The sequence below is a fragment of the Martes martes genome (assembly GCF_963455335.1).
Source record: "Martes martes genome assembly, chromosome: 8".
Lineage (NCBI taxonomy): Eukaryota > Metazoa > Chordata > Mammalia > Carnivora > Mustelidae > Martes > Martes martes.
Window position 1 is genome coordinate 89339409 of NC_137895.1, and position 20004 is coordinate 89359412.

At 53.6% G+C, this 20004-nt stretch overlaps 1 protein-coding gene across 1 annotated transcript; it reads right to left on the reverse strand.

Moving 5' to 3' along the window:
• Positions 1-741: 741 nt before the first annotated feature.
• On the reverse strand, positions 742-8695 carry PPP1R1A (protein phosphatase 1 regulatory inhibitor subunit 1A). The gene is made up of 7 exons (XM_080812532.1): positions 8423-8695; positions 4649-4709; positions 3596-3633; positions 3181-3244; positions 2433-2588; positions 1416-1522; positions 742-874 (listed from the first exon to the last, which is right to left on the reverse strand). The coding sequence occupies exons 1-7, from the start codon at positions 8504-8506 to the stop codon at positions 869-871; spliced, it is 516 nt and encodes a 171-aa protein (XP_080668658.1). The 5' UTR covers positions 8507-8695; the 3' UTR covers positions 742-868.
• Positions 8696-20004: the final 11309 nt, after the last annotated feature.

The following is a 20004-nucleotide window of genomic DNA, read 5'->3' on the forward strand; positions in this document are numbered from 1 at the left end:
AGGGCGATTCTTGCCTTTCCTCTTCCCCTCCCCACTCCACCACCTGGAAAAATCAAAAGCAGTGGGCAGGAGAGGCCTGGCTGGCCAGGGAAGTTTCTTCCCCTGTTCTGGGTTTTTGTCTTTTGCCCTGGCCCCTCTGTGTCTTAGACCAGGGAGAGAGAGGCTCCCACCCAGGGCCTCTTCGTTAATAGCCACTGTGTTCTCAACCCAGCTTTGCTATCGGGTTGGAATAGGGGTGGTGGTCTCCTTATCGCTGGAGGAGGGACCACATCCTGAAGCCTGGGAATCACTGAGGCTTGGAGGGCAGGCAAGGAGGCATCCACACAACACAACAACCCCTTTCCCTTGGGCCAAGGGCCAGGATGCAGTTCCCCCTTTCGCCCAGCAGACGGCGGCCACAGCACAGGCACAGCTGGATGGGCTGTAGAACTCCAAGTCTCTCAGCTTTGGGACAATCCTGCCAGGGGAGCTGGTATCTTTTCCTCAATTAAGAGAAGAGAACCCAGAACCCAGGCCTTTCCTTCCTTCTTGGAAGTTTGTCCTTACACCTGTCTGACCCCCCCATCTCTCTCTCGCCACAGCAAGTAGGGGCAGGGTTGGGGGGAGACAAGGCTCCCACCCAGCTTCTCTATTTCCTCCTTTCCAGAGGAGCTGGGCAGAAGGAGAGGGGGCTGCAGAGAGGGCAGGACAAGAAGGGAGGGAAAGAGGATTCTCCATGCCAGGAAAGAAGGAAAATGCCAAGGACCTAACACCAAATTTATCACTTTTTAAAAACAAGAGATTTTTCCCAAAAGTGAAGAGTAAGAAACAGATCCAGTGTCCATGCATTCCCAACGTCAGTCTCCATTGCAGGATACCTCCTCCACTCTCAGACCTGTTGTGGGGGAGGGGCAGAAAGAGAGGGCGAGTGAGAGACCAGAGGGCCTACTGTCCCCACCCTTGCTGCTCTGCCCATCGTCAAGCGTCTAACCTCTGATGTCTGACACCAGTCTCCCCAACTTGTCCAGCTTCCGCAGGGGAGGGGGGTACTGGAAAAATCAAAGCCCACAAGGCTCTCTCATCAATGCCTCCACTCCAGGCAGGACTACTGCTCACACAGCCTGGACATGAGGCTCTTCCTTTGAGTTCCAAATACCCTTTCTCAGAAAGCCGATGGCAGACTTCCATCACCCATTCTAAGAGCCAGACACCCTAGTACTGAGGCTAACCTCATTCCTTCGTCCTGTAGCTTAATCCCATTTCTCTTTGTCCATGGATACATAACACCCCCAAATCTTCTTGCCTGAGATAAGAGCTTTTCAGTGACTGAAGCTGGTCCTTTGTTCCCCCTTTTCCTAATTCCAGATCTTCATCCTTGCCTTTATCTACGCAGCCTGCTCTCCTGCAGATGGGGGTGCCCAGCCCTGGGCTCTTACCGAGTTGGCTCCCTGGGAATCCAATGGTGGTATATGGGTTGTGGGTTCCTCTTTGCTGGGTTTCTCACTGCCCCTCTCCTGAGCTTTAGGGATGGGTTCTGCAGGCTCTAAGGAGGGAAAATGGGCGGTGGGAGGGAAAGGCAGTATTCATGAATTCTGGTAGAGGTTGCTGCTCCTCTTACCCCATCTGATACTCCAGTGACCCCTGAGAGGGGCCCAAGACCAGGAGGGGGGCAATCAGATAAGACCCGTGGTGTGTTCTCTGATCACAGCTATGACTACAGGATCATTTTTCTTTTTTTATTTGCCATCAGAAATTAAAAAAAAAAAAAAAACCAAAGGAAAGTTAAAATAAGTTTGGGTACAATTTGGCTAAACCTGACCTTGTAGGGGACTATTTTGAAGGTCTTCATTGATGTCATTTAGTGGGATCATTCAGTTCACTGCAGAACTATTACTGTGTTTGATTACAGGGTGCTCCGCTGGGTAATATGTAATACACAGTACATGTACGATGTCACCTTAATGTAACTGGAAGAACTCTGGATTCTGGAATCCACGTGGGATAAGGGACTGTGGATGTGTGTTAACAGCACTTCCATTTACTGCAAGCTTTGTATGTGTCAGCTGCTGGGCTAAGAACCGGTCTCATTCCATTTTCACAAACAACCCAAGGCCAGAGCCATTGTCATTATCATTTTACAGACCGAGGGCAGTGAAAAAAAAACAAACAAAACAAAACTGCTGGTGGAATGACAGAGCCCAGGTTCCAGCCTGTGAGGGTGGGTCCCTTGTTGGTGGGCTCGCACCACCCCACAGGGAGCATCTCCCCCAACCCCGTCCAAGCAGGGAGGGGCTGGGATCATTCAGTGAGGCAAGGTGAACAGAGGCAAACACGTGCAGTCCATAGAAATGGATCCACATTCTCAGGGCAGTTTCTGGCTATGATGAGACCCCTCCCCATGATGGGTAAGGTCTGCCTCCTCCTGGGCCAGTCCCTCCCCAGCCTGAACGTACTTTGTGCTCTCCCAGACGAGCCCAGCCTTAACTCCGCTTCTGTGTCTTTGATCCCAGGCGGGCAGGACTCCTGGGCCCCTGTGCTCTCAGCTGCTCCCTCGGGTTCCTCTCCCTGCTGCTGTTGCCCCAGGTGATGTTCAACCATCATCTGGAGCTCTGGGGGCACAGAGAAAGGGAGGGATGTGACAGCTCAGAGTCTCCTCTGTGGACTGTCCTATCCCACAGTCCCATGGAAGGGCCGGTGGATCCTGTGTGACTTTTCCACCCTCTGAGACCTGAATGGGGTGGGGGTAGGGGATATTTGCTGGGCACCAGGGAGGGCCTAAAGGTACCCAATAAAACATATTTCCTTTGAACGTAAGGGAGGGGAGGGGCAGGGCCTTCAGGAACCATAGATCTTCCTTACTCGCTGAGATACTTGATCTCCCGTGGGGGGAAAGAGGAAAAACTCCATTTAGATTCAAGAAATACTTGAGAACCTTCCGTGTGGTGAGCACTCATAGTTTCTTTAGCTGCCATAGTGAGGTGGTGCTCAGGGCTCAGTGGGTGAAGCAGGTTCTCCCAGGCCTCCCAGCTAGTCGGAGGCAGAGCTGGAACCCAGCCCAGACTGTCTAGCAGCAATTCAATTATAATAAAGGCGGGTTTAAGGACTTCCCAAGGATTCCCTCCAAAAAGGGGTCATTAGGTCTACTGCTCAGTCTCAGGCAGAGGGGAAGAAAGGGATGGGAAGGTGGGGGGTCTTCCTAACCTTTCATTGTGGGTGTGGTCCTTGTCACCTTCTTCCGTTGTCGTGGAGACATGGCCAACGTGGACTGTGAAGGACACAGAGCATAGGTGGGGGGGCCAGCCCTTCTCCCCTGCCTTCTGTGCCTTGTCATGCTTTTGGATTGGAGATTGGGGGTCAGCTATGGTCTTCAGAAAGTGAGGGGAGAAATATCCTGCTTCCCAGGGTGCTCCCCTCCCCCACACAGTGGTGAGCAAGGAGACTGGGTATGGGGGACATGGTGTGTGTGTATGTGTATGTGTGTGTCCGCTCATATTCATTTGGAGGCAGAGGAGAGGGAGTCAAAAGGCCTTACAGATTGGGGGGGTGGTCTGAGGAATAATCCTCTGAAGAAACTCTGGGTTCTCTGGGCTGGGCTGAGCGAGAGGGACCGGCTCACCTTGAGAAGCGGGTTGGGGATCCGGTCTTCATCTATCTCTGAGGGGAACAGGGAAAGGAGAATGTGAAGAGGACTGAAAACCCAGGGGTCCCTATGGAGCTGACTTCCCAAGGGGAGGAGCCTCGGCAGTCACCGGCTTTCTGATCTGTCCCTCACTTCTGCCCTAGGAAGCTGGCCCTGATGGCTGCCCCAGGCCTGCTCCCTTTGGCTCCTTCCTGCCCTGCTTTCTTCCCTGCACAGAGTCCTTTTCTTAACTCTGGTCAGTCTGTGTCTACATCCTTGCCTTGGACCTGGAGGTTCCTGAAGTAGAATCTGTGGTCCTTTGGCTCTTTTCCTCCATCTCCTCCCAACCATTGCCCCCCTGCTCCAGGTCCAGAACTGAATCCTGCACGGGAGGGAAGACCAGATAAAGGAGAGCAAGTTTCCCCTGTGCAGGGAGGTACAACAACCCTCTTTGGTAGTTGGGTGCAGGCCAGAGGCTCCAGCCTCTTGAACTCCAGGCTCACTTATGAGCACGACCGCCTCTCTGCCACTGTCCTGGCAAGCTCCCCTGATATTCTCAGACACCTGGTTCTCTCCCCAGACCTTGCTGGGCACATGGGTGGCCGGAATGCCAGCTGCTCCCTGAGCTGTGTCTAACCTTCCCCTTCCCCTCTGGGGGCCGGGAAGATGGCTGATGGAGGCGGTCCCTCCCCCTCACAGCTGTCGCTGCCTCTGGGGGTGGGGGGCCTGCAGCATCTCAGTTGCTGGAGAAATCTGGAAGGCTGTTGCCGCAGCAACCAGCACTCAGTTGACCACCCCAATTCCTGGGGGGCTTAGGAGCCAGGTGCTTTCCCTCCCCTTCCCCAGAACTACTCCATCTTGCCAAAGCAAAGGAAATGCTCCTGCTAATGCAGCCACCACTTTCCCGACTCCGATCCCCGGGGGGGCTGCGGAGCTAGCTCTCTGAATCCTTGGATCTGCCCTTGTTCTCGCTAGTGCCCGTCTGCTCTCACTGGACCTGGCTGTCCGCAGCAGCCCCCATGCCCTTCAACGACCCATCCCTGGGGTTACCTGGGGAGGACTGGTCACTGGTCAGCACGAGGGTGGCAGGGGTGGGGCGGCGCCTCCGAATCTGAGGGAAGAGGTCAAGTGCACGTGGAAGCATCGAAGCCCCACCCAATACCACTCAGCAACATAATCCAGGCTCCTGGCTTAATACATCTCAAAAAATGCCACATTACACTGAACCTACCATCCCAAGATGGACATTCTCGGGCCCATCCCTCTCCCTTGGGGACCCAAAAGACCCCCAACCCCTTTCTGTTTTTGCATCTCCCTCGTAATCCGTCTCAGCAGCTGTGTCTGCTCTCATGCATTGATCTCTGGCTGGCTGTCCTTCCGTCCATCCTGATCAATGGTCAGAAATAACCCTGGAGGGCCAAAGCTCTTCCCTCAGTGTTCCAGCCCACAGCCCCAAACAGACATTAACCTTTAGTGCGCTGGCATCAGTGGAGAGCACCCCTTGGTCCCCGCCCAGGCTGGGGGAATGGCACAGGGAAGGTAGGGCTGAAGGTGCCTTCTCCTGGCCCACACATTGGCTCATTCTCCAAAGTCCTCCCTATCCTTGGACACACTGCCTTTCTAATTTGTCAGGAAATGCGGTCTGGGGAAATCCGTGTCATGGTAAATAAAATACTAGCAGGAGCCATAGGCAGGAGTCTAATCAGGGCCTTAAGTTACCTGAAAAATCTTATCCTGGGCTCTAGGGTCCCATTCTAAGAAATTAACATACAAAAGCAGACTGCTGGGAGGGCGGCTGCTGTTCCTTTGCAATGCTGCCAATAAAGTTGATTGTTGTTGAAGTCAGTCCAAGGACTCCTGGGATGTGTGGGTTTTTTTTCCCTTTCTCTGGAGGGTTTAGAGGCTTAGAAGCGAGGGGTCTCATGGGGCTGGAGTCCTGGTAGCTCCCTCCAGGGCAGGAGAGAGGAGGGAAGTCTAAAGGGGCTGGGAAAGGGGCTAAAATTATCCAGGGCTGAGAGCAGTAGGGTGAGGATATTGAAGGATCAACTTCCTATCTTCTGTGTCCATTATGTAGCATCACTACCATGCGGGTGGGGTAAGACGCCTGCCCTTCTCTATGCCCAGAAATGGATTTCAGCCCTCGCAAGAGGTTAGTCTGAGAAGGGGACTCTCCCCAAAGAAATGGGATGCGTCCAATGGGGGTATGTGGGGGGTAGGTCACTGTTTCTCTGGAGATTCCAGCGACATCTGTTTGGGGTGACATTTCAAGGTCCCTGGCAGTACCAGTCCTGTGTGTGTGTGTGTGTGTGTGTGTGTGTGTGCGCGCGCGCGCGCCCGTGCGCGCGCACATGCGTATACACATAGGCACTACAGAAACATCAGCTGTGAGTCCGACTGGCCGTTCCTGAGGCAGAGGGGCTGGGCGCCAGCGGGCCAGCATGTGGGCTTCACATCTGCGGGGTGAGGGGAATCCCTTCCCCAGGGGAGGACTCCTCTTTATGTCTTTCCTGCTGTTGGTGGAGGGGGGATGCTGGCTGTGGAGGAGTCAGAGACACAGGGAGAGGATGGGGATGTTAGTGGAAGTTGGGAGGCTGAGAAGGGACCACAAGGAGGACAGAAAGGGCCTTTGAGAGGGCAGCAGGGCTCTGCGATGTTGGACAGGCCCCTTCCTTAGCCCATTTCCTTGCCTTAGACAAGATTTCTAGGCACTCAAGAGTCTGAGAATTTTGATATCATATAGTTGAAGGGAGTCAAGTCAGCCTTCCCAAAGCAACTTCCAGGCGCCTGAACTACTAGGTAACAAATAGATGGTCTCTCTTCTTTCTCTTGCACCTATCTTCAATCCCAGTGTTCAAGGACACCTGGTGCCTTTGCCTCTGATTTGCTGCCAAACCAGTCATGCCAAAGACCTGGTAGCTGTGGGCACCCCTCCACCCGCTGCTGTTCTGTGCTCCATAACTCACAGCTTCTAACCTCTTTTGCTCTCCCATGTCAGTCTGGATTAGGAGCTCCTGCCATGCCTGGAGCTTCTGGATTGGGTAACACACTTGGGTGACCCAGCTAGAGGGGCCTAGTTAGACTGCAGGTAGAATTTCAGGTCTAGTGGACACCAATTTCGGAATATTAGAGAAAAGCAGGCGGAAGTCCCAGCTCTTTTTCCCTCTGGCTCCTTACCACTGTCTTCTCCTCCTCTGTCTCCCGACCCCTGAACAAGCTGGCCTACCCCCTCCTCCTCCCAGCACACACTGACACCTGCCTTCTCCAACACCAAACAGATGCAGGTGTCAGGCAGTGAGACCTGTCTATGCTGGTGCAAGGCAGTCCTTCTCAGCACCTCACCCTTAACCCCACCAGCCCACAGTCATGGGCCCTTTTTTGAGACTGAAGTTATCTTAGCCAGCCCCCTGCCTCCAGGCGTAACAGCCTTGCCCTTGACTCTGGGGAAACACTCCCCAAGCTCAGGCTCTCCACCCTCCTCATCCTCACCAGGCCTGAGGTCTCCCCACAGTCCCTCCTACTGTCACCCCTATCCAGGTCTGGAGAAGCGGCTCCCCCCAGGCCAGGGAGAGGGGGGAAGTGCAGGTTCTCACCCCTACCCACACTTCGGGAAGCTGAAGTCACAGGGAGAGTGTGTACCGACCCTTCCCTTCACACCCTGACCTTATTCCACCAAACAGCTGGAGCAAGCCAGAGGACACTCTCTCCATCCCATCCCAAGAGGCTACAGAGTTTTTTCAGGTGGGGAGGCCCAGCCAGAGCCCTGGGAGCCATTTGGGGGAAATGGAGAACTGACCTTGTGGCCAATGGATATTCCTTAGGAATGGGGATGTCCAGGGAAATGGACAGAGAACACAAAAAGAGATGGAGCAATGAGCAAATGAACAAATATTTCGTAAACGGGCGGTAGTAGTGACCACGGGGGGTCACCGTCTCCACACAAATGCTCACTCTCCCTGAGACACACACTTGCTCACACACTCTCATCCACTGCCGCCTCTGCCAGGCGGCTCCGAGCTAAAAATAGACCAGGCCCTGGGCTGGGCCAGGGCCTTGGACTCCCACCCCTTGAGCCAAGGCCAGCACAGGACTGCTCCCCTGCGCATGGGGTTCCTTGCACCCAGCCCCCAGAAAGCCCCTGCCTCCGGCTTCCCTGGGCCCATCTCTTCATGCCATCCCCACTCCCTGTGCTCCAAAGGGCAGGAGTTGGGAATAGGGACCCACGTGTCCAGACTTGCAGAAGAGGGGACCCTCAGCCTGTGGACCCGACCACCCTTTCCCCAAAGCCCCAGCCCTTTCAGTTGTCCTCAGCTCCTTCTTGTTCTCACTCTCCGGAGTCAGGCAAGGTAGCCTTTGGTTAGGGGAGGACCCGGAGGGCTATTTCTCTTCTTTCAACTCCTTTCGACAGCACCAGGCCCCCCTCCATTACCTACCTCTTCCCCGAACCCCTCCCTCAAGGCTGCCGGTACCCTTCGGCGCCCCCACCGAGCTCAGAAACTCTGGCGGGGGCTGACTGGGTGGGGGATGCAAGACTGGCGAAGGGGGGGAGGGGTCGTGTCCTCATGCAGGCCCCCTCCCCCAGGGCTGGGGAGGGAGAGAGCGACCCTCTGCAGGGACAGGCTTCGAGGGGAGGCGCTCGCCCTAGCACAGACAGGGAGATGTGGCTCCAGCGGTGGGGGAGGAGAGAGAAGACCCCCAAACTGAGCGCGGTCGCCCTCACAGGGCGCACTGCCAAGGGCAGACGAAGAAGGTTTCTCAGATCCCACAGCCCAGGGATCCCTCGTCCTTTGCTGGGCGAGTCCCCGGCCACCCCGCCCTGCTCCGCACCTGCTCCGCCGCCTCGGGGTCAAGGTGCGGCTCCAGCAGCGGGACGGTGAACTGGATCTTCCGCGGGCTGTTGTCTTGCTCCATGGCTGGGGCGGCGGTCGCTGGGCCCGCGCTGCGGCGGGAGGGCAGGCGGCGGGACTCGGGGCTGGGGCGGGCGCGCTCCCTCTCTGCTCCGCTCCGCTCGGGCCCCGGCCCCAGCCCGGCGCGCTCAGCTCCCGGCTCCCGGCACAGCGCTCCCTGCTCCCGGCCCCGGGGACTCTGCGGCCGCCGATTGGCTCTGCACCCGCCCCTCCCGGCCCCCTCCCCCTCCCCCAGCCCGGAACCTTAACCCCGTAGTGGCTGCGCGGCCGGCTGCGGGGGTCTCCACCCCGCGGGAGGGCGAGCCGGGTGTGGCCGGGTCCGGGTCGTGGTCGGCGGCCCCTGCCGGCATCCAGGTGTCCTCAGAGATCCGGGCAGGAAGTGGGGGTAGGGAGCGGGACGGAGAACTTCTCCAGGCCGGACAGGTTTTATGAGTGGGAAGGTAGAGGGGCGCTGCCAAGAGGAGGCGGCAAACGCGAGAGGAAGATTTCATTTATGATCTTAAAACGGGTTGTCTCATGGAGCGAGGAAGGAAAGGGAATTTAAGCATGCAGCAGGAGGGATGAAGGCTAGACACGGAGAGGGACTTTCCCTGGAGAGGAAAACACTAGGACGAAGGTGAAAACTTGGAGGGGAGGGGTGCGGTCCGGGCGCTGGCAGTTCCCTCGGCCCACCGGGAGGGAGAATTGAAGACCTTAAAGGGTCTCCAGAGGCCAGAGCCTCTCTCTCTTGAAGTGCCGATGGGAGTGGGTGGAGGGCTCTGGGAGAGAGGACCATCTGGGAATCAGCAGACGGAGCGTTGGGGGTGGGGAGCCGATAATGCTTGTGAAATAGATTTCTTTCTGCTTGCTACACTGTGGAGCTGGGAAAGCAGGTGAAAGGCCTGCAAGGGGAGAAGGCTGGGGGATGGAGGGGGACACTCCTGGTGGGGTGGCTTGTTTACAGCTGGGGTTGGTTTCTGATTCCGCTACTGGCAGGGTGATGAAAATGATCTGCTGTAACTGAAGGGATGGAGGTTAGACTCCCTGAAGAACTTACCACCTTGATATACGACCAGAAGTCAGTCAATACCTGTGAGTGAGGCAGATAGGCTATTCCTAGGAGCTGGTGGGTACCATGCCGGGGTCTGGGGGCAATTGGATAGAGGGAGGAGAGGTGCTGTGGCCTTGGGGCGGGGCAGGGCTGTGTACATCACTGGGGGAGGAGAAGGACTGGAGGTAGGGAGAAGGGACAGGGAGTTCTGGGGGAGGGGCTGGGCCAGGGCCAGGGCCAGAGATCTGTTTCTTTAGCCTTAAGACCAGCAACTGGCACGCTCCATACAGATTAATGCTTGGTTCTCTGGGGTTCCTATGATCACCCTCTCCTCTGAGGGCTCAGCCTTACTTCCTAGTTGCCTCCTCTCTTGGGCAGCCCTTCCCTGACCTGGATATCAAGGCCCCTTCCCCTTTTACCTCCCAAAATAACCTCCCCTGTCCTCCCCCCTAGCCATATCTCTTTACACACGTCAGGCCCAGCTCGGTTTTCTCAGGGCAGGCCTGGGGTTATAGGCACTCAGTGGGCCAGCCAGACCTCCATTTGCATGTTAACTGACCCCATTTTGCTGTCACCTGGACTCTAGAAATGACCCCCTACACTCAGTCTGCACTTGTAGGGTTGCTCTGATTCTTTTTAAAAACGTTTCCTCTCCAGTTTTATTGAAAAACAAGCAACATACATCACTGTATAAATTGAAGGCACACAGCACCACAGTTTGACTGACATATATTGTGACATGAAGACCACAATAAGTTCAGCAACACTCATCTTCTCATAAGACACGGTAACAAAGAAAAAGAAAGAAAGAAGAGAAAAAAAGGGGGAAAAATTCTTTGGGATGAGAACTCAGGAGTTAACTCTGTTAGCAACTTTCCTGTGTAACACACATTGGTGTTAGTTTCCGTCATCATGCTGTACAGTACACCCCCAGCACCCATTCATCTTAGATCTGGAGTTTGTACCTTTTGTCTACCTTCCTTCATTTTCCCCTCCTCCTCCCCTCCGCCTCTAATAACTGCAAATCTGATCTCCTTTTCTAGCAGTTTGACTTTTGCTTTAGATCCCACATATAAGTGAGATCATACAGGATTTGTCTTTATCTGGTTTATTTTGCTTAGCATAATGCTTTCAAGGTCCATCCACATTGTAGGATTTCCTCATTTTTTAAGGCCAAATAATATTCCATTATATATACACATACATCTCTATAGCTATATCTTTATCTGTGTCTGTCACAACTGTCTCCATTCATCTGTTCATCCCTCAGCGGACACTTAGGTTGTTTCCATGCCTTGGCTATTGTCAAGAATGCTGCCAGGAGCATGGGGGTGCAGATAGATATCTTTTTGCCTTTACTCTTTCTTTGATGTAGCAAGGCCAGGCAGGAAAACAACTAGTTGTATTTCCCAGCCCCTCCCCTGAAGCTGCTCCCCAGCACTGTCCCCCAACCAGAAGTGACCGAGGAGGGAGGGGGGTATGAAGACACTGAAGCCAAGGGGAGGAAGATGGGGAGGGCAACGCAGGGCCCATTAGCATGCGGGCGCTTGCTCTGGCTTCTGCCCCACTTGCCCACCTCCTAACCACACATACACAGAACAGGGTCCCAAATATCCTCCAAATAGGTGACTTGTACATCCCTTACCCCATTCCACCAGGACCCTGGAGCTTAAAGTCAGGATTCTCACACCCCTGCATCTCTGGGGCCTCAGAATTCCCTCACTGAGTCTCATTTGTAAAATGGGAGAAGAGACCCTGCCTGATAGGGTTGAGTCTCATATGAGGCAAGGTACCTGACACATAGAAGACCCTTGATTAATCCGTGCCTGCTATTGTTACTGTCTTGTCATCTCCTAGTTGGGCAGCCGTGAGGGGAGTCGTCTCTCTAGGTTCTCATCGGGAGAACCTTCACCGACCCCCATCAGCCAGTTTGCCTGGGCCTCTTTCATATTCCTTTTTTCCCCCTCAGACTTTGGTCTGGCCATGGAGATGCCTCTCAAAGTCCTACACCCACCCTTCATGTTGCTTCCTTAAGCTCCAGGTTCTCCGAACCCCTTTCCCCAAAAGCTACAGGAAAGGAGAGGGGCCCAGGTTGCTCAGGCTTTGGAGAGATGACTGATGAGGGCTGTGTGGGGAGAAGGGTCCCAGGAGCAGCCGGTGCTGGGGCGGAGGCAAGGGAGGAGAGAGCAGGGAGAGGGAGGAGAGAGCTCTGGGTATGGGCTTGGCTTCAAGAGATGGAGGCTGGGTGCAGGTGGGCGAAGCGTTTGTGGGTATTGGGGAGGTGGAGTGTGGCTCTGGGGCTAGGGTCTCAGCATGGGCTAGAATGGGGCTGTCTGGGTATCCTGTTTTGACCTTCATTCATGCCCAGAGCTGGGCGGTGGCTGTGAGTGTGTGTTGAGCTTGTGGGTGGAAGAAGGCACGGGTTGCTCACACACATGGCTGGGGAGGTGTGGAGGGCCCACTACTTGCTCTTGGAGCCCCCTGGTTGGAGGTGGAGCCTGCCCTGCCCGAGTCCCTTCCCTGGCTTGCAGGTGCCTGTGGGAGGTGGGCGCGCAGGTGCAAACGTTGCCATGCCATCGCTGCCGCAGTCACAGCCCTGGCTGGAGGAGCAGCAGCTGTTCCACGCAGGGCACTTCTGGTTCCATGAAATATTTAAGGCCACAGGGATGTGACTTGGTGACGCAGTTACTTCATCTCAGCTCTTCCCCTCCCCCCCAGCCCTGTCTTAGAGCTGGACTCTGGGTTGATGGGTCGGTTCTTTTCGTTCTCAGCACGTCCTGCTTTTATTTAACTGTCCTCCTTACCTCCATGAACCTTCTCATGCATTAATTCACTAAACCTCACCACCGACCGGGAGGGAGGCGTGTGTTAGGATCTTGATTTTACTTCTCATGGGTGGGGTCACGGAGCGAGCTGATGCTGGGATGTGTCCCTTGGGTTAGCTCTTGGGAGGTTAGAGGTCAATTCCTGCCTCTGCTACCAACTCTCTGGGCCACCGTGGTGGGGCAGTCACCTCCTCCCTTCACCGAACGCACCCTGGTCTCTGTTTTCTCATCTGTAAAATGAGGGCGACTAGGCGGTGGCGTGGGTTTCTTCCCATTCTAAAATGTTGTCATCCTGAGTTAGGGGTGCTCCAACCACATCCTGGGAAGTCTCAGACCCAGGCTTGGAATCAGAGGCAGGGATCGTACGTCTGTCTTTGCATTTCTCCCCACCTGGCTGTTGTGGCGGGGGTGAACTTCTGCTTGTTGGATACATGACGCACTCATACTTTTTCACACACTTGGCTCTGACGAGGTGAGGCTTGAGACTGATTTACACACCCAAAGGAGCAACGACCCCATCCAAGTGGTCCCCCCGGGAAGCCATATGTTCACACCAATTTGCTGTAGTTTCTCAAACATTTCTGGAAACTCTTTTGGAAGCATCTCAGAGCCTGTGGCATATGCTCTGAAAATCCTCACTGTGGAGTGACTCTTTGTCCCTTGGAATGGCTTTGCTCTGGTGGAAATGACTGGGGGTCATGCCTTGTGACGAAGGAGGGAAGGCAGCTGGGGAGCAGAACTTGACCAGGAATTGAGGTGTGGGTAACCCTGTAGTGAGGCCATGTGTCCCTTGCAGCTCCAACACCCATCTAGAAGACCTCTCCGCGAGAGACGTTTCCAGAGCTTCTTGTGGGCACGAGCAGCACCACTGGAGTGGATGTTGGCCTCTCAGGGGATGACTTGAAAGCCTCCACCACCCTTCACTGTGTATGTCCTGGTTTGCCTGTGAAAAAGCCCATCGTTGCCACTCTGCCAGGCGTGGGGACACACCCCCCTGCAGCTGGCACTCTCGGGAACAGGGCCAACACTGGTGATTCAAACACAGGGGCTGCTCATTTCCAAAGTGCTTTGTGTCTTCTGAAACCACACACTGGCAGGGGTGGAAGAAACTTGAAGATCAATCCATCCCCCTTGAGCTAGAGAGGAGAAACTGAGGCCCAGAGAGAGGAAGCAGCTCTTCTGAGGACTAGAACCCATGCCAGCACTTTTCCTGAGAAGCCAGATTTGGTGGTTTTGGCAGGGCGATGCTGAGCCTGAAACAGGAGCGTGGACCAGATGACTTCTTGAGATGCATTTTAACTCTATGATCATCATCGGTCCAGAAGAGCCAACCCTTAGCTAGCCCCTTCTACCACAACTTTAACAGTTGGGTTGGATTCATTCTTCCAACCAGTATCTATTGGGGGCCAGACATTATGCTACGTACTGGGGATATAGCAGAGAACAAAACAGGTAGTCTCTGTCCATGGGCATAGCAGGGGTCAGGGTAGTGGTGGGCTGACCCAGGAATCACAAACGATGACTATTACAAAGGGGGAAGTACAGGAATGAGGTGCATCAAGAAAGGAAGAAGGTCAACATAATCTCTGACTGCTCAGAGCCCCCACCCCCACATATGAGCTCCTTCCAGCATGGGGGTTAAACACCCAGCTTCTGGAGCAATCTGCCCGGGTTCAAGTTCTGCCACCTGATAGCTCTGTGACCTTGGGCAAGCTGTATGACCTTTCCGAGGCTCAGTTTCCCCATGTGTAAATCACAGCAATCCCTATTGTTATAGAGAGGGCTTTATTGTTATAAAGAGCCTAGCTCGGTACCTGGCACCCGTCAGGCACTTGAGAAATGGACAAGAGTAGGTAGGAGTTCATCTCAGCAAATGTTTTCTCCATTGGCTCTGGAAAAACAGGGAAGAAAAAATGAGGATTTCAAAGCTTTCAGAATTAGGGGTTGGGTATCTGCGGGCTATCCCTTGCTCCTTTTCAGCCAGATTTACTCCTGCCTACCTTTGTCTGATCAGCTGTTCTTGATGTCCTGCTGTGTCCTCATCGGCATGGGTGATCACCCTGCCCTGCTAATTAACACCAGCCCTGTTAATGATTAAATCTAATGACTTTGACTTGGGGATGTGATGGAAAATTCCCCAGCCATAGGACAGGATGAAGGTAGGTTACCAAGAGTAGGAGTTAAGGGCCCCCTGAGATCTAGACATGTTGAGGGTTGGTGGCTGGGGATAGGTGTGGCTGGGGGACAGATGCCTGGGTTTTTTCTCGGGGCTGCTCAGCAGGGGAGTGTGGATGGAGGGGGTCATTTGAAAGTTATAGCCAGCCCTCCTCCCCCATTCCTCCCAGGCTTGGCAGAGCACGCTGGGCCCCAGCCCAAGCCTTGGCATTCCTCTTGCTAGGGGTTGGTTGATTGCAGCTAGAGCAAGGACAGGCGGGAGATGGTGGATCAGTGTCCCAGGGCTGCTGGAACAAAGGGCCACTAAGTGGCAGGAACTTACTCTGTCCCAGTTCTGGAGGCTAGGAGGGTTAGATCAAGGTGTCAGCAGGGCCAGGCTCCCTCTGAGGGCTCTAGGGAAGAATCCCTCCTTGCCTCTCTCAGCTTCTGATGGCCCCCAGTGTCCTTTGGCTTGTGGCAGTGTCACCTCGATGTCTGTGGCTGTCTTCACGTGGCCACCTTCCCGAGGCACCTCTCTGTGTGGTGTCCTCTTCTTACAAAGACTTCAGTCCTTGGATTGGGGCTCCACCCTAAATCCAGGATAATTTCGTCACAAGCTCCTTAATTAATTATATCTGCAAGGACGCTGTTTCCAAATAAGGTCGCATCTGAGGTTCCCGGTGGACGTGAGGTTTTTGGAGACGTTCTTTGCCCCACGGCAGATAGTGAGAGTGCCTGGTAGGCAGGGAGCCTGTGCTTACTGCCCCCATCCCCCCAACTGCCCCGTGCTGGGGCCCCCACCTGCCTCTCCCTCTCCCCAAATAGAGCGAATGCTCAGGAACTCTGGGAGGCCTAGAAGGGGGGGCTATTAGTGGAAAGAGGTGAAGGGATGGGAGCAGGGGTGTTCTAGATTGGGGAAAAGAAGACTGCAGGGACTTTGAAGGGAAAATCCTGGGTCCCTATAGTTTAGTACTGTCGGAGGGGAGAGTGTAACCCACATTATATTGTATGTCGCACAAATTATGTGCTGTCTATTAAACATATTATATATTGTATATTATATCCTATGGTATTTGACAACCACAACATGTCATGTGATTAAAAAAAATACAGTTGCAGTTTGATTTCCTGGTGAGTTTGATTCATGACACAATCCTTTATATTTTATTGGGCTGCTGGGCAGGGGTAATTTTTTCCCTTGCTCTTGGGTAAAAACCCAGGAATGGCTCTTAGCTTTTTTGCTTGTGCTCAAGTAAGAGACAGGCATTGAGCATTGATCAGAAACTAGAACAGCCAGGCCGGTACACGATTCAAGACTCAGAACTATTTACTGTCACTCCTGGACAGGCTGTTGGGCCCTCCTTTAGTTGTACCCGGGGCAAGGGGCGAGTGGCTAGCTTTTGCCTGTCTCTCTGTCATGTTCTCCCTCGCCCCTTCCAGGCCAGTCCCCCCACCTCTCACCACCCCCCACTTTCATTGTATGCCATTTCTGAGTGAGAGTGAGGTGTGCTGGGGAGGATTTGGGGGTGGTGTGGGGGCACACCGGAAGGGGTGATTCTCAGCCTCCTCCTCCAGCAGCTGGTACTGTCCTGGCGCCTTTCTCTCTGGTCTTCTGTGGTGACTGTTCTCTTGTGGGCCCTTTCCTTGTCCCTCAGAGCTTTGCTGTCAGACCCATTCATCTGTTTCCTTACTCCAGGAACTTGGGCCTCCTTCCTCAGCTGTTGGCAGCCTTCTGTCCCTTGAGGGGGCACTACTGGACAGCACCCAAAAGGGATGCATGGGGATATGCTTGTTTCTCTCCCAGGACCCAGAGCTGATCAGTTCTTTGTCAGGCAAATGAACCCAGGGCGTCCCAGAGCACCAGCCCTGTCAGCCTGCCCACATGGGAGTTCCTCGGTCCTTCACTCTCCTTCTAAACTTCTGGGGGGCACCCAGGCTCCAGGACACTCTGCCCTCAGCTCTAGGGGTCACATACTCAGCTCTTGGGGTAACCCACTTAGCATCCACTGGGTTTGCTCTAAGGTGGGTAGCTCCTTTCCCCTTCTTTGAGAGAGGGGAGAAGGGGCTCATAGCATAGCTTTATCCATACATTACCTCCCCAAAAGATTCTCCCTTCTCTTTATACTATGATTTTTTTTTTTTAATAATCTTTGATCTGGCCGAGGCAGTCAGAAACTAATTCTTAAAATTTTCCTTTGAAATTTGTCATATGATGATTTGGCCTTCACTTTAAAATGTCATCTATTGGGGCGCGTGGGTGGCTCAGTAGATTAAGCGGCTGCCTTAGCTCAAGTCATGATCCCAGGGTCCTGGGATTGAGTCCTGTGTCGGGCTCCCTGCTCAGAGGAGAGCCTGCTTCTTCCTCTCCTTCTGCCTGCCTCTCTGCCTACTTGTGTTCTCTATCTCTCTGTCAAATAAATGAAAACCTTAAAAAAAAAAAGATGTCATCTATTGGGGGTGCCTGGGTGGCTCAGTAGGTTAAACATCCGGCTCTTGATTCCAGCTCAGGTCATGATCTCATGGGTGGGGGGCTGGAGATCCCCGCCCCCTCCCCAACTCCTAGGTCAGGTCAGGCTCTGTGCTTGAGTCAGCTTGAGGATTCTCTCCCTCTGACATCTCAACACCCCCCCCCCCGCCCCGCCCCCGCCCATGCGCGTGCTCGCTCCCTCTATGTCTCTCTTAAATAAATAAATATTTCATCTATTGTATCTTGGTGCTTACTTGAAATTCCAATTTTAACATCTTGCTGCAAAAGCACCTGGGACAGTTAAGATTGTCCCAGGAGAGGGGGCATCAGTTCCTAAATCCATAGGGGCAACTTCTCTATGTCGGGCAAGGGGGGAAGGTGAGGACACCGAACAAATGGCCTAGAGGCAGAATGGCCACCAGAGGGCAGCAGATCCTACCTCAAACTCGGTCTCTTCCTCCTACCGGTCGGAATTACTTTCTCCTTCAGTTCCTGGAGGCCAGGTAGTGCCCAGTGGTCTGCCACGTGGAGGGGCTCAGCTCTCCTGGTATCTCGACTGGTTCCCCAGCGGTAGCCCTGCCTTCTGACTTTCTGCCGTCTAACCACTCTTCCTCTGCTTGAAGTATCAAAAATGTCAGTTGGCGCTGAGCAGGAACAGCTATTCACTAAACACCTGCATTGTAATGGGCCTGAAGATTGGGCCATACTCTCTGCCCCAGAGAAGCCCAGCCAGGGAGGGAGAACCCTGAACAGGCACGATGAGCTGCAGAACAGCAAATGTTGTTGGGGAGGCAGAAATGAGGGCTTTGTACTGAACACAGATGCGGAGAGCAGTGTGGGCGTTGCCAGGGACAGGGCTGGGGGGAATGGGGACAGGTGGTCAAAGGTACAAGCTTTCCATTATGAAGGATGAGTAAGTTCTGGGGATATTGTATATTTGGAAGTAGCTAAGAGGGTAGATCTTTTTTTTTTTTTTTTTTTTTTAAGATTTTGTTTATTTATTCGGTAGAGAGAGAGACAGAGAGAGGGAACACAAGCAGGGGGAGTGGGAGAGGGAGAAGCAGGCTTCCCGTTGAGCAGAGAGCCTGATGTGGATCCCAGGACCCTGGGATCATGACCCGAGCCAAAGGCAGATGCTTAATGACTGAGCCATCCGGGCACCCCTAAGAGGGTGAATCTTAAAGTTCTTCTCACACACACACACAGGCACACACACACACACAGTTGTAACTGTGAGGTAATGGGTGTGCTAACTACATTAACTGTGGGGACTGGTTCCCAGTGCATGCCTATATCAAATCATCATACTGTACACCTTGAACATACATAATGCTAAATGTCAATTATATACCAATAAAGCAAGGAGGAAAGGAAATAAGGGCTTTGGGAGCACTGAGGAAGGACCAGGAGTGGGAGAAGGCTTCTTGGAGGAGGGGAATTGGAGTTAGGTTGGGTTTTTTCCCCCAAGGATGAATAGGACTTTGGGGAAGAAGAGGTGAGAATAGGGACAGGTAGCTAGACAAGTCTTGGGCGACAAGTGAGTTGAGAGGTGACAAGGGAGGTGGAGGATAGCAGAAGGTGGTGGGGCTGTCTGGAGTATAGTGGGGACCTCTGGGAAAATTCCATTTCTGATACTGGCAGAAGCAGATCTTCCTTTCCCTCTCCCCAGTCTCCAGAAAGCTGGCCTGAGGCTGGATAGTGGCAGGATTTTATTGAACATGAAGGATTGGAGAAAAAGGGGAGGATGGTGTTTTGAGCTTCTCAGAGAAAAAAATGCTTGAAGGAATGCATGTGGTTTAGCTGCGATTAAAGAAGACTCAGGGATGTGGTGATTTTGGCATAATGCGGGAGGTGAGGGCATGGGGTTGGGAAGGAGTCAGATGGGTGCTGGAACGAATCCCGATTCTCCCAATACCCGAGTTACCCTGGGATGATTGCTTTACTTCTCAAGCTTATATCTTAATCTGTGGAATGGGAATAATAACGCCTGCATGCTAGGGGTACTGCAAGTATGGATTGAGATAATATACATAAAATGCTTAGCACAGTGCCCGGTAAGCATTGGCTAAATGGTAGCATTTATTACTGGGGTGGTAATTAACTTCAGTTGTCACATGGAAACAAGCAACTTATTTGTGCCGTTCCAGCAGGCTGAACTAGCCAAGCAAGCGAAAGGGAGACAGACTTGGGCTGCCTGGGAGGAAGGGTGTTCTCGCCATCAGAGCCACCCAAGCCCGGAAGGGGCTGTGTGTAAGGAGATATGTGTGGCTGGAGGTACCCAAGAGACTGTCCTGGGTATCCTTCCTTTGGGGCCAAAGCCTGACATGTATGGGCTCTTTCTGATTCAATTCTTTGGGATTATGGGTTGTTCTGAAGCTGTGCATTGGAGGCTATGAATGGAAGATTCTGTGATTCACTCTGAAGGGCCCCAGGGACAGGGGAGATGGAGCAGGCGGTGGAGAGAATCAGTGACTCTCCTGAGCTCGGGCCAGATTACCCAAGGTCTTGGCTATCCTTTCTCCTCAGGTGAGGGGAGGGCATGTGGGAGGCTCTGTGAAGGTTGTCCAGTCCCTTATCCTGCCTCCATGTGATAGAACTCCATTTTCTGTATTGGAAGTTTGGGAGTGGGGAAAAAATTTTTTTTAAGACCCTTCCCTGACTTCCAATAAAAAAGTCCCCATTCTGGAGTTCCCCTGCCTGGGCATGCATTGAGAAGCCGCTCCTGCGACATAATCTCATGCTTCCTCATGGCAGTGTCCGGACCTCTGATATGTACCATGTTCTCTGTGAAGGTGGTCTTCTCCTTGCCTCTGCATTAATCCCACAGATGCTGGGGAAGGGAGCCCTGGGCCTTTGAGCAAGAGCTGCCCAGGACTTTTTCTTCCCAACCACTCTGAGGGCTGGAGCCCCTTATCTGCCACCACTTCCCCATGCCCCCGTCCATTGGAGGAGAGGACTTTGTTCCCTTCTTCACAAGGGGGTGAATGTGGCAGTGAATGCTCCGAGACTCTCTGTTCCTAACTTGT